Source organism: Peromyscus californicus, unplaced genomic scaffold, assembly GCF_007827085.1.
Source record: "Peromyscus californicus insignis strain IS unplaced genomic scaffold, ASM782708v3 Scaffold_1__1_contigs__length_55948999, whole genome shotgun sequence".
Lineage (NCBI taxonomy): Eukaryota > Metazoa > Chordata > Mammalia > Rodentia > Cricetidae > Peromyscus > Peromyscus californicus.
Window position 1 is genome coordinate 12,331,418 of NW_026294492.1, and position 13,197 is coordinate 12,344,614.

A 13,197-nucleotide genomic window follows, 5' to 3' on the forward strand; every position below is an offset into this window, starting at 1 on the left:
CCAAATTCAATTTACATATAAAATGATTCTGTCTTAGTAACAGCTATGGATAATACACTAAAGTAGAAAATTAATGACCACTTACTTCATTATTTCTTCCCGATCTCCATGACTAGCATGTTCTGCCTGTATTTTTTGTCTTAATCGATTAATTTCTTTGTCTAGAATTGATGCAGATTTTTTTACTTCTATCCGTTCTGGGCAGATCTGTCTTGCTTGTGACATTTTCTCCTAAGAAAGATATTTAGATCTTAAAAATGTTCTTTGTTATAATTCACTATACTAATTCTGCATACATATGCAAAATAAAATGAACTTAAATTTACGACATGTGTTTACTATCAGTGTTTTTTAAAGATTTATTATATTTAATTATGTATGTATCTATATACACGTAAGTATAGATGTCTGTGGAGGCCAGAGACGTTTGATCCCCTGGGGCTGGAGTTACAAGCAGCTGTGAACACTATGACATTCAGGTTCTGCAGAAGAATCGTATATATGCTCTTAGCTGCTCAACCAGCTCTCCAACCCACATTATTCATGTTTTTATCCATGTTTCACGTTGAAGAAATAAACTTAAGTGTCCTTAGAAATGTACTCTTTAGGATGTACTCTGAAGAACAGAGGGATGGAAAACACAAAGTGACCATCTTATTTATACGCAATGAAAAAATGCTAAGTATTTTCTCATATAACATCTATTTTATACCATAATGTGCTATATTATGCTTGGAACATATATGGAAACAGATTAAGAGTTCCACTCATTTTCCTTATGACATAAAGCAAAGATGGAGTCCACCTCTTCTGGCTACAAGACTGTCTTCAATTTACTGCCTCAAACAGTGGCTGCTCAGCTGTGAACAGGCACAGCCAGCACACCCCGTAGTGACACAGAGGCACAGTCCTGACATTAAGTGGTGGCATGCCCTCAACTGAGAGAGCCACTTTCTCAACTGCTGAGACACAACAGCAGACAACCTGGTCTAGTTAAGTCCTCACGTTCTGAGGGACACTAAGTCTCCCCTGCCAATTCACAGAAGCCCATTTCTCTGTAGGAAACAAAAACTCAAGACAATTTGCTTTTTTCTAGAAACGTGACATTGAGGAAAGGGCTCTTAGGAAGTGGGAAAGACAACACAGCAAAGTGAGAGGAAGGACAGAAGCAGAGTACGGTAAGTAAAGGAGAGCAGAGATGAGGGAGAAGAGGGGACCGAGAACCAACCAAAAGGAAACATGATGGAAACCTCCTATGGAAGCCTAGTACTTCACAGTTCATCCAACAGACACTTCTTAAAATATATACAGATATGCAAGACCTACACAGAATCACTAAGTAACAGGGGAGACAAGCCCCAGCTAGACACTACCTGCCACCAAATGAAACCTCGAATTCCAGCAATGGGTTACATCTAATCAAACTGCTGGCCAAAGAGGCCCCTTGGAAACCTCCAAACCCAGGCTACTGCCAAGGCTACTGGCTGCTCTCCACGAACTGATGGTAAGGACCTACTGCTGAAGACAGTACCTTAAAAAAAAAAAAAATCACCGAACATGGAAAGTCTAACCCAGAGTCTTCATCTTCACCACAACTATCCAGTGTTCATGGTACTGGAAGACACTCTGCACACTATCAGAGGAGAAAGGTAAGCACCAATGTAAACACTACAGACCCTTCAATCCACAATAGTGACCTTCATGAAAGATACACCAGTAAAATGGCGGCACAAAAGTGGAACTTAACTAATCAGTATCTGATTGGAATTTAGGCCCACTCCATGAGAAGGAACCCACACTCTGCACTGCCCAGTGGCCAAGCACCTGAGACTAGATAGGACGTGGTCCTAGGGGGAAAATCAAATACTATTGTTATGCTAAAGGATACAGTAATAAAATGACTCCTAATAACATTCTGCTATATTCATAGATCAGTGCCTTGCTCAGCCATCATCAGAGAAGCTTCCTCCTACAGCAAATGGGAACAAATAGAGACCCACAACTGGACAATGTGCAGAGAGAGAGAGAGAGAGAGAGAGAGAGAGAGAGAGAGAGAGAGAGAGAGAGAAAGAGAGAGAGAGAGAGAGAGAGAGAGAGAGACTTTCAAACACTCCATTCTAAATGGGATGTCTTCATCAAACCCCTCCCTTCAGGGTTCAGGAACTGCAGAAGAGGCAAAAAGATTCTAAGAGCCACAGGGGCTAGAGAACACCAAAATAGCAAGGCCTTCCAGACACAACAGAATTCACACACATATGAACTCAAGAGACTTGGTAACATGCACAGGGCCTGCAAAGGTCTAAGCTGGATAGGATCCAGTGCTGAGACATAAGCCCCCATCCCTAACCCAGAAGCTATCTCCAAATGATAACCAACCACAAATGACAATCTCCAATGGACTTTACTTGGTATATAAACCACACTTAGGAGCAGGTCTCATGCCCAGCAGCAGATGGCCGACACCAAACAGACCACTATGGTTTCTGAGTTTATCTTTACGGGTTTCCTGTGTGTGAGAATGTGTGTCTCAGCATCTGTGCGTGTTTCTTGTGTTTTTCCTATTTTTTGTTTTGTCCTATTCTGATTCGTTTGTTTTTATTATTATTATTTTAGATGTCTGTTTTCTAATAATTAAAAAAAAATGTGTAGATCTGGGTGGGAGAAGTAGGGAAGACCTGGGAGGAGTTAGCAAAGGGGAAACCATAATCAAAGTATATTGTATGAAAAAAAAAGCTATTTTCAGTGAAAAAGTAAAAATAATAATAAAAGCTAAAAAAATTACAAAAATTTTAATGATTAAAGCTGTAGATAAAATAATTTGAAAGGGAAAAGCAAACCAAACCACTGGCTAACCTGTAGCTCCTTTTCCTTCATGTCAAGTTCTCTTCTCTTTTTATTTAAGGTATCCAAATGTTCTTTTTGTTTATCTTCATAATGCTGCTTTCCTCGTTTTTGGCTATCCACTTCAGAGTCAGCAAGATTTAATTCATCCTGTTTCAATAAAGATAACATAATCTATAAAGAAAGGATCATTAACAGTGGGGTGGATGCTCTGGGGCTTTTGGGCCCAGTGCACTTTTTAGCGAGGGAAAAGAATCTATCTGCCAAGATCTCAATGACTATACCCACAATCTCCCCACCACACCTTTAACACCGAGTATACTCCCAAGTACACTTTATTTGGCAACTCCTTACATATTACAGTGGGAACCTTAGGAATTCAATTACTTCATTAAAAATTCATCTTGGTTTTGTTACTGATAGCTAGGGTAACATTCTGAGGAGGAAGAAAAACTTCCGGCTAGTACTTGATTACAAGTAGGTTTACCAAAGAACTCAGCTCCTACCTTTCAATGATTTGAAGGCAAGGCAAAGAGCCAAGACAAAAAAATTCTTGCTGGGCGGTGGTGGCGCACGCCTTTAATCCCAGCACTTGGGAGGCAGAGCCAGGCGGATCTCTGTGAGTTCAAGGCCAGCCTGGGCTACCAAGTGAGTTCCAGGAAAGGCGCAAAGCTACACAGAGAAACCCTGTCTCGGAAAAAAACAAAAAAATTCTTATTGCCCTTTATTGAGCTTGCTTAAGAACTCCCAAGTCCTGGGCTCACTTGATCTTAGCTATTAGGCACCAAGAACTGAAAACAGAACTCAAGAACTCAGAGTACAAGAGAATACGATGGAAGCAGAGCGAAAACTCGGGGTACAGTGCTTGCACAGCTAGCACACAGGAAGCCCTGCACCACAGACAAAGCGCAAGAACAGACAAACAGGCCTCAAACACAGCTTGCTCTCTGTGCTCTCCTAATTTTAGTCTCCTGGGTAAATAATACATCTGTTAACTTTCCTTCTTTACTCTGCTTTAGCACGCCACGATTAATATTTTAATTAATTATATTAATTAATGTATTAATATTTTAATTAATTATAATATATTAATATTTTATTAATATATTACTATTTTAAGGGACACTGTTCACTCTTTATGTGTGTAAGATTTTAAATGTTTCCTTACTTTTATTGTAGTTTCACTGTTGCAATTCTTAAGACCAAAATTCTATTTTTACCTATTCTTCAAATTTTGACATTTACAAGTTTCATTTCTTTTCTCATTTTAAAACAAAATATTAACTGTCTTATTTTTCTTTTCCTTTTTTGTTTGTTTGTTTATGTTTTTGAGACTGGGTTTCTCTGTGTAGTTTTGGTGCCTGTCCTGGATCTCCCTCTGTAGACCAGGCTGACCTCGAACTCACAGAGATCCACCTGCCTCTGCCTCCCGAGTGCTGGGATTAAAGGTGTGTGCCACCACCGCCCGGCAACTGTCTCATTTTTCATTCTTGGGTTTTTTGTATGTATTCTGTAGGATCTATTTTTTCATTTATCTTAGTCAATATTATTTTTTGGTTTTCTTCTACCTTAATGTTTAAATTGTACACCCCAATAATCAGTTCATTCACCAATGAACCATGCTTTATCAATAAAATTTCAAATTCTGGAAATAGAAATTATTCATTCAAATGGCATTGACAGTAAGATACAGGATAACACAACTACCAAACAAAGCCTGAAATTCAGTTTATTAATTTCTTTATAAATAGTTAATTTAATTCAGTTCATTTTATTTCCCTAAATCTAGTCACAAACCGTATATGCTAAAAATAAAAGTCAAGGACATCAGCCCAGAGCCATTTATGGTGGCTCATGTCTTTAATTCCACCACTCAGCAGGCAGAGGAGGACTAGCCTGTTAGTAAAAGACCATCCAGCGTTACACAGTGAGACCCTGTTTCATAACACATCAAAAAAATCAGCCTCAAATCTAACTGTTGACCAACAGATTGAGTCACAGCATTCACAGCTGCTAATCCACGAGCAACTACAGGAAAGATGAGCCAAAAACAGGTATCCAAAGACATCCCTACTTCTGCTGCTTCTGTGGACAAAGAGGTTCTGATCCAATTGTTTATTGTTCTAAGGCAAGAGCAGAATATTTTGTATAAACTGACCTAATTCAACAATTTACATGATTTTTTACAACTAACCAGTGAGGCTCTTTAAGACAAGATTCAATGAGTTTGCTGGATACTAAGATGTAACACAAAGACTAACAATTGCATACATACCTTAAGTGGATCTGCCAGCTCTGACAGCTGATTAATTTTCAATTTAATTGTGTCGTACTTGTTTTCGGCTTCCAGTTTTAGACTCCTGAGATTCTCCATGTTCTCTTTCTGCTGCTCCATGTTTCTCTCAACCGTCTGCATTTTGACCTTGTTTTCTTCAGCTTCATCCTCCTGGTGACATTTAAAGAACACAGTGAAATACAAGTTACCCAACAACAAACAGAAAGGAGCAATTCTGAGGAGGAAAGGACAACAGGAAAAATCAGAGCTCAGATAAAAACAAACAAACAATGAAATGTTTTCATACTTAAATGGGAATGTATAAAGTAGGGCAAAAAGATTCAAAAGGAATGGTATCTAGCAGTCAAGTAAAACAATATTCGGTTTGAAACTATAACAAAAGTGTAATTTATTTCATCAACTTGCTTCCTTTCAAAACGTACTTAGTGTTAATGAGTATGTATTCTGCGACAATGTGGTGTCGGCCTAGTAAAAGGAAATTAAGACATAACTTATGCCTTTATAAAACGTAGTTTATCAATCAGTCAATAAAAAGCAGAAAACAAGACTACTACTAAAACTCAACAACCCTCATTAGGCAGCTCTGCAGCTCAGGAACCGCTCCTGTTTGTTCAGTGCTTACTGTACAGAACACGCTGCCACTCAATACGTAGGACGTGAATGACGTGATTCTTCGTTGTACTCCAGAAAAAGTTATCGAACAGATAGCTAAAAAATCTAAATACAGAAAAACATGCCAAAAATGAGATGGAAGCCGGGTGGTGGTGGTGCGCACCTTTAATCCCAGCACTCAGGAGGCGGAGCCAGATGGATCTCTGTGAGTTCGAGGCCAGCCTGGACTACAGAGTGATTTCCAGGAAAGGCACCCAAACTACACGGAGAAACCCTGTCTCAAAAAAAAAAAAGAGAGAGAGAGAGAGAGAGAGAGAGAGAGAGAGAGAGAGAGAGATGGAACCTAGAGAAAGAAATCCAAGATCAACCTTGACTGACAGGAAAGGTAGTCCTGACCTCTGGCTCCAAAGTCAGGGAACGCCAGGTGCTCTCGGTATGCTGTTGAGACGCACACTTTGCTAATGTTTACCAGTATGCAGTAGAAGAAAACACTACTGAGGATGCAGTCACATACACAGAACACTGAGAACTCTATAAGGCCACAGTCCAGGTAGAATCCGATATATTCTATGAATGGTGAGGGTGATCACTAAGAATAGCTGCAATTAAAAGATCTTTGAAAAAGTGAGACCTGCGAGCCAAGAAGCTAACTTACAGTTTTACCCTTTAACATTTAAACTGAAGAAAAGTACTTTACCAAGGTTGCAATATCTACAGATTGGTGTTCTTCTATATTCTCAAGTTCCCGAATTTCAGAAATATTTTTTCTTATTTTCATCTAAAAAGGAAGTATATAAAATTTAATAAAAACCAAAGTCCTTGGAAGAAGATATTAAACGACAAAGCTCTATTATGCTTATAATGTAGCAGGATCTAACATCCTCCAAGGGGATATATTGGTATAAAATGAACCAAAGGGGTGAGTGTGCACATGCATTCCACCATGATCACTCTCACTACTAATCTGTGTCTATGCAAAGATACAAGAAATCCACTTTAGCATTCAAAATAACCACACTATTGAGTCGATAAGAGAAAATACTTCTCTAAAGTATCGAATGTTTCAAATTATTGAAAGATTAAAAGTCCAGTGTTTCCCAAAAGCCCAAATAATTCCTTGGAAGGTCTAGAAGTCCATGTAGTCAAACTATTTTCTGAAAAATCACTGTAATATTATCCATCATTTTTACTAATGCTTTCTTTCAAATTTATAGGTAGCTTACAACTGTACCTAACATATCAAAACAACAAAATTTTATTTTCATTTCTAAAAACTCTAAGTACTGCCAGGCAGTGCTGGCATATGCCTTCAATCCAGGCACTTGGGCAGCAGAGGGAGGTGGATCTCTGTAAATCTGAAGCCAGTCAGGTCTACAGAGTGAGTTCCATGACAGCCAGGGTAATACAGAGAAATCCTGTCTCCAAAAAAACCCCCAAAAGCCAAGATAAAACAAAACAGAAAAACCAACAGCAAACTTTAAGTACTGATAAGATACAACACACTTGTGCTGGCTAGTTTTACGTCAACTTGACATAAGCTAGGACCATCTGGAAGAAATCTTAATTAAGACACCCCCCCACGAGACTGGCCTGTAGGCTAGTCTGTAGCGCAGTTCCTTGATTGGTCACTGATGTAAAAGGAGCCGGCTCACCACAGGCAGTGCTACATTGGGCTGGTGGTCCTGGGTGCTCTGAGAAAGCAGTCTGAGCAAGTCATGAGGAGAGACAGTAAGCAGCACTCCTCCATGACTGCTGCATCAGCTCCTGCTTCTACGTTCTTGCCTCATGTTCCTTCTGACTTCCTTCAATGATGGACTGTGATGTGGAACTTTAAGCTGGAAACAAAACCTTTCTTCCCCAAGTTGCTTTTGGTCATGATATTTTATCACAGCAAAAGAAATGCTAATTAATATAACATATAATATAGTAATTCCTAAGAAAACAAAGGGAATTGAGGCCAAAATATTGAAGAACATGAATAACAAAATTATACAACTAACTTTGAAATGGCTAAGTTAGGATAACCAAAGGCTATTAATTATTTTTACCTTTATTTCTTTATAATGTAGCTGGCACCTTTTAAGAAGTTCTTCATTTCGTTTAATAGACTTCTCAAGGGCAGACAGATGGTGCTGAAGATTTATTATGTGGGTCTTTCTATTTTCAATCTCAGTCTCCAAATCACTTGATAGAGAAGAAAAAAACAATAAACTAACTCTTATATTAGATATCTTGCTCCCTTACAAAAAAAGTTTATTTGTAGTAACTTATTTACAAAACCCTATTCCATCAAACCAGTTCTATAATCCTATTAAATTAAGAAGTTACCAAGTTATTAGTGAATACTAGTAGAAATGTCAAAAGATCATCTAAACTTAAGTTTTATTTATTTGATTAGCAAATATTATAATATGAATTCTATTCTCCAGGAATTATGTACAAACATAAATGGAGCCAGAAACAGGACAACTCAACCCCTCAAAAAGAAGACAACCAGACTATATGCAACATTAAATATGAATAGGACAAGATACTTTATGTCCTCACAACTATAGGAATGCAAATGTGGTTCTGGAAGAATGTTTTTACCAGCGAGGTCAACTGGGTGATGCATGGGTGCATGTGCGCACACACATGGTGGAGACAACAGATTTCAAGACTAGCTTAACAATTCTTGTTTAAGAAAAAATACTGAGAGTGTGCAGAGACTGAAGGGAAAAGAGGACCACGAGATGGAAAACAAGGATGGCAGATGCCCAAACCATCAGGGTCTCCGCAGCAATGCAGCAAAAGCTGCAGTCAGTGTCCTGCTTTACTAGTTCACACACGAAAAAGACATCTGTTACCTAATAAGAGACACCAAGCAAGAGCTAAGGCTGCAAGTCGCTTGTGGGAGATGAGTGTATTCCAAACCAGTGATCAATCCCTAGTTCTGGACTGCAGTTTGTTATTTTCCATAGCACCATTCCTGTATAAACTACCCATCCCTTCTGAGCATCTCTGGCTAACTAAGCATTTGTTGTCTGAAGGAACAAATGAAAGCATACACTCTGCAGCAGACTTCAGCGAAGTCTATCAAACTGTTTCACCATGCAGTTCCACACCACACAGGTGATCACCCTGAGAGCCTGCTCAACCATCATGCATGCTTTCCTAACAGGACTGTTTCAGGATGAAAAACTAAACCAAGAGCCACAATATTCCTTTGGTGGGTTTTTTCCCAACCTTTTTCTACTGCTAATCAAGAAATTTTATTTAACCAAAACCTTGTAGTAACTTCATGCTACTTTAATAGTCACATGAAAACTATTCAACATCTGATAATGAGAAACATCAACAACCCTCCTTTCCTTAAATATGCAAGTAACTTAGACTCCTTTTCCTTTGGCTCAACTTTCTTAGACGCCCTTTCTTCCTCCTGTCAAGAGCTTGCTTTCTTTTGTAGTGGTGCTGGAGGATGAATCTAAGACCTCACACATAATAGGCAGGACTCTACTAATTAATGATCCTTCTGTCACAGTCTCCCAAGCAGCAAGGACGGCACCAGCACTAGATCTTTATCTTAAGATAATTTATTTTACACATACTCTAAGTCACTAACACAAGCCTAAGCCATCACTTCATCAATCAGAATTAGTTTAGTTGGGAACTCAAGATACCAATGGTACCAAAAATTCTTTTTTGCAAACCTCTCTATGTAATTAAGGACACAAATCTTTTTTGTACCTTCTCAATTTTTTCTTTTGTTGTTTTTCTGTTGGGAGACAGGTTTCTCTGTGTAGTCCTGGCTGTCCTGGAACTAGCACTGTAGACCAGGCTGGCCATTAACTCACAGAAATCCACCTGCCTCTGTCCCACCCCACCATTTCCTGGGCTAAAGGTATGCGCTACCACCTCCTGGTGTAACTTCTCAATTTATCTTCTCTACCAGCCCTATTTTCCTAGGCCTATGAGTTTTTTTGTTTGTTTGCTTGTTTTTTGTTTTTTTTTCAAAACAGGGTTTCTCTGTGTAGCTTTGCACCTTTCCTGGAACTCACTCTGTAGTCCAGGCTGGCCTTGAACTCACAGATATCTGCCTGCCTCTGCCTCCCGAGTGCTGGGATTAAAGGTGTGCACCACCACCGCCTGGCTCTAGGCCTATGTTTTAATTGTGTTAACCAACTTACTTTTTTGCTCTCTCAAACAATGTAACTCTATATATGAGACAAATAAGGAAGACTATGGCTGAATGTAGCTTAGCATGCTGGACTCTTGCTAAGGAAAAACAATCATTGTGACTCAATAGTGAGCAGTGGTACAGCTCTATTTCTTCAACATGGAATGCTTCAAATCTGCCATCCACCCTTTAACAGGAACCACACTAGTCTTCTCTGTACTGTTCCAATTTCAGTACAAGTGCTACCCAAGCAAGCATTAGTTATGCTCTCAGTACAGTGTCCTTACAGCTTGTGGACAGGTGACACTAAGTAGATCAGCTCTTGAGGACACTCTGTGTATTTAGACCTCAATACTGTTGTCAAAATGAATGCTGAATTCCACATCTAGTTAAATAAGCTTTTAAGACCAAACACTGAGATCAATCTCAATTCTTCTGTGAAGTGACCCCTAAGGGAACGCTACTAAAGAAAATGGAATCCAAAGGAGACAGTGGGAACAATACAGTGAAGCTAACTTAATTCAAACCTGATTTCAGAATCCACATCTCTGCTTAGAAACTTGGGTCTTGTGCTTTCCGATGAATAATAACGTCCTGCAAAAACCTGATCACCATCAGCAGTAAAAGCTTCTCTACAGTTTTTGGGTGGCTTTTGGGACTGCATGACTGCACGAGCTACAGAATTATTCTAGAATACAAAAGAAAGTACATTTTTAAAACACTGCCAAAGTATTTCTGATGGATACACTTAAAAATTTTATCTACTGGTAAGAAAATTCAAGTATTTTTATTTAAACATTGCAATAATTCTCAAAATAATAGTGTATTTATGAAATACTTTATAAATAGCCAAAAGTGACAGGTCCCTTAGGGAACAAATTGCACAAACCAACCAACTCTGTATCACCCCATAGATTTTCCCATGAGATAACAGCACGACAGACAAAACTGAGTATGAAGACTTTTAGACGGCATAAAGACTATGAACCACTGGCCTTACTTTGATCAGCAGCACGGTCTCTATGCTCCGCATGTCAATCAGGCTATTTGCAACAACAGCATTGTCTATTTCTAAAGCTGTCAGAACAGTCGGAAACTCTGGATGGTAAGCAGCTCTAGGAGACAGAGGGAGAGGGCAACTTAACAAACTTTAAACACAAAAAAAGAAAAACTATGTAATTTAATGGGTAAGTAGACTATAGAGAATATGAAATATCTGATAGTATCTGAAGATATGTCTGTAAGAGATCCATTTATTTACTGAACAATTACACTAAACAGTGTGTGAAGACACTGTTCTGAGCACATAAAAAAAATACGAGCTCATGTAATCTCATAACAACCACTATAACATATCCTCTCTATTTTTTCTGATGAGGACGCTCCAGGGAGCTTAACAAGTTCCTCAACATCCTAAAGATAGTTAAGTGGCCAGGTTAGAATTTAAAGTAGGCAATACAGATTTGGAACCCAGACTCACAGCCATCATACTCAAAATTGATTATAACATGTATAATTTCTACTAACTGTACACAAAGATAAAAATTAGTTGACAAAAACACATTTTAAATAGCTGAGTAACTATCTCACAGAGATGGCTCATCAAGAATGCCTGATTTGCAAGCAGGAGGACCTGAGTTCAAATCCTCAGAAATCCACATAAAAAGCTGGACACGGATGCAAGCCCATCACTGAGGCAAGCTGGTCCCGAGAACTCACTAACCAACAATCCTTTCATAAATGAATAAAATGCATCTTAAGTACCTGATATAGTCGACATTCTATTAATTGCTTTTTTACATTAAAATATATCAGTTATATTTAATTTTCAACCAAAGTTCTTCAACACACATATGCACACATCCCCTTCAGAACATTTAAGTCGGCTAAAGATTACTAAACCTACTCCTATCATATCAGAACACTACTTTGCCATCACCCCGACCTTTTTGACTAAACTACAACTTCTGTATTTTTCAGTCTTACCAAAACTATTCCTCCCAGGCTACACCTGTTAGGCCTGAATATTTCACAAAGCCAGGCAGGTCTGCCTTTTCTCCCAGGCTCCATTCTCTTTGAAATAATTTCTCAGCAGTATCCTCAACTGCTTCTCTCCTCATCACACCCACACACTCCACTTCAGTCTTAATAAAAATAAAGACATTCTTACTGACATCTACAGAGAAGTATTACTAACAAAAACCCCTGCAGCTACCAAAGTTTTCTATCTTAAGTGGAGTATCATTCAACTTCCTCAAAGATTCTCAGCAGCTGGTTTAGACTTTTCAACAGCATAATTTCCATGCCTCCTACAACTCCAGTTCGATGTCCTCATTCTCAGCACATGAACTCATTTTATCCAAGAAAATTAGCAGTATACTGCACAAACTTAGCTTACCTTCACACCCTTCCACAGTACACTGTAAGGCAGAGTTGCTATAGATTGCTAAGTCTCTGGAAACACATAGGCTGGAAAACAACATGCCAGCTGGGCAGTGATAAGCATTCCCCTTCACCAGGCCCCATGGCAGATCACAGAGCAGTCCATGTAACTGTTCAGGACTAATGGGGGGCTGGAGAGACAGCTCAGTGCCTGCCGTTCTACAGGACCCCAGCACCAACATCAAGTGGCTCACAACTACCTTTAACTCCAGCACCAGGAAATCAAACGCCCTTTTTCGGTTCTGTAGGAACTCTTCTGTACAAACCACAAGACACTCTACCCCATTATAGTTAAAAATGAAGTAAATCCTTAATTAAAATGAACACCAAAACAGATTCAAGGAGCTGCTCTCCCTCACACAACTTTATAGAACAGCTTCCAGCTTCCCCATATGGCACCCATTGAGCAGGCAGGTCACCAGCTCAGGTGTGGGAGTCCACTGGGTCATTTTCAACATAAGCAACTAAGCGTTTCTATCCTTAGACAAATTCATTAAAGGACTGGTCCTTTATTATCTCCTGTCTCACATTAACAAATGACTTAATGAATCCCTCATTTGAACTATTCTGTGTGATCTTTTGTGTTCTGACAAATAAAGCTTGCCTGGAGATCAGAGTGTGGAGCTAATCAGTAGTTAACCATAGAGGCAGTGGTGGCATACACCTTTAATACTAGCACTTGGGAGGAGGAAGCAGGAAGATCAGGAAGGAGTTCAAGGCTAGCAGTCTAAAGGAGAAACAGGTAATGGTGCACACCTTTACTCCCTGCACTAGGGAGGCAGAGACAACAATGTAAGGGAGTGGAGACGCCCATTCGGTCGGAGGACTCGCAGAGGGAAGTAAGAAGGGA

General features: G+C 39.2%; 1 protein-coding gene across 2 annotated transcripts in view; it reads right to left on the bottom strand.

The window, feature by feature from the left end:
• The window catches only part of Smc6 (structural maintenance of chromosomes 6), a 59,841-nt gene that overhangs the window by 18,459 nt on the left and 28,185 nt on the right, over positions 1-13,197 (bottom strand). For both annotated transcript variants that reach the window (XR_008220130.1, XM_052745887.1), the window contains exons 16-22: positions 10,906-11,020; positions 10,433-10,593; positions 7,798-7,933; positions 6,447-6,527; positions 5,117-5,287; positions 2,854-2,991; positions 86-231 (exon numbers count right to left, since the gene is read on the bottom strand). Coding sequence is in view for 1 of the 2 variants with exons in the window: in XM_052745887.1 (XP_052601847.1) it covers positions 86-231; positions 2,854-2,991; positions 5,117-5,287; positions 6,447-6,527; positions 7,798-7,933; positions 10,433-10,593; positions 10,906-11,020 (948 nt within the window). In the remaining variant the exon portion in view is untranslated. The remainder of the gene's footprint in view (positions 1-85; positions 232-2,853; positions 2,992-5,116; positions 5,288-6,446; positions 6,528-7,797; positions 7,934-10,432; positions 10,594-10,905; positions 11,021-13,197) is intronic.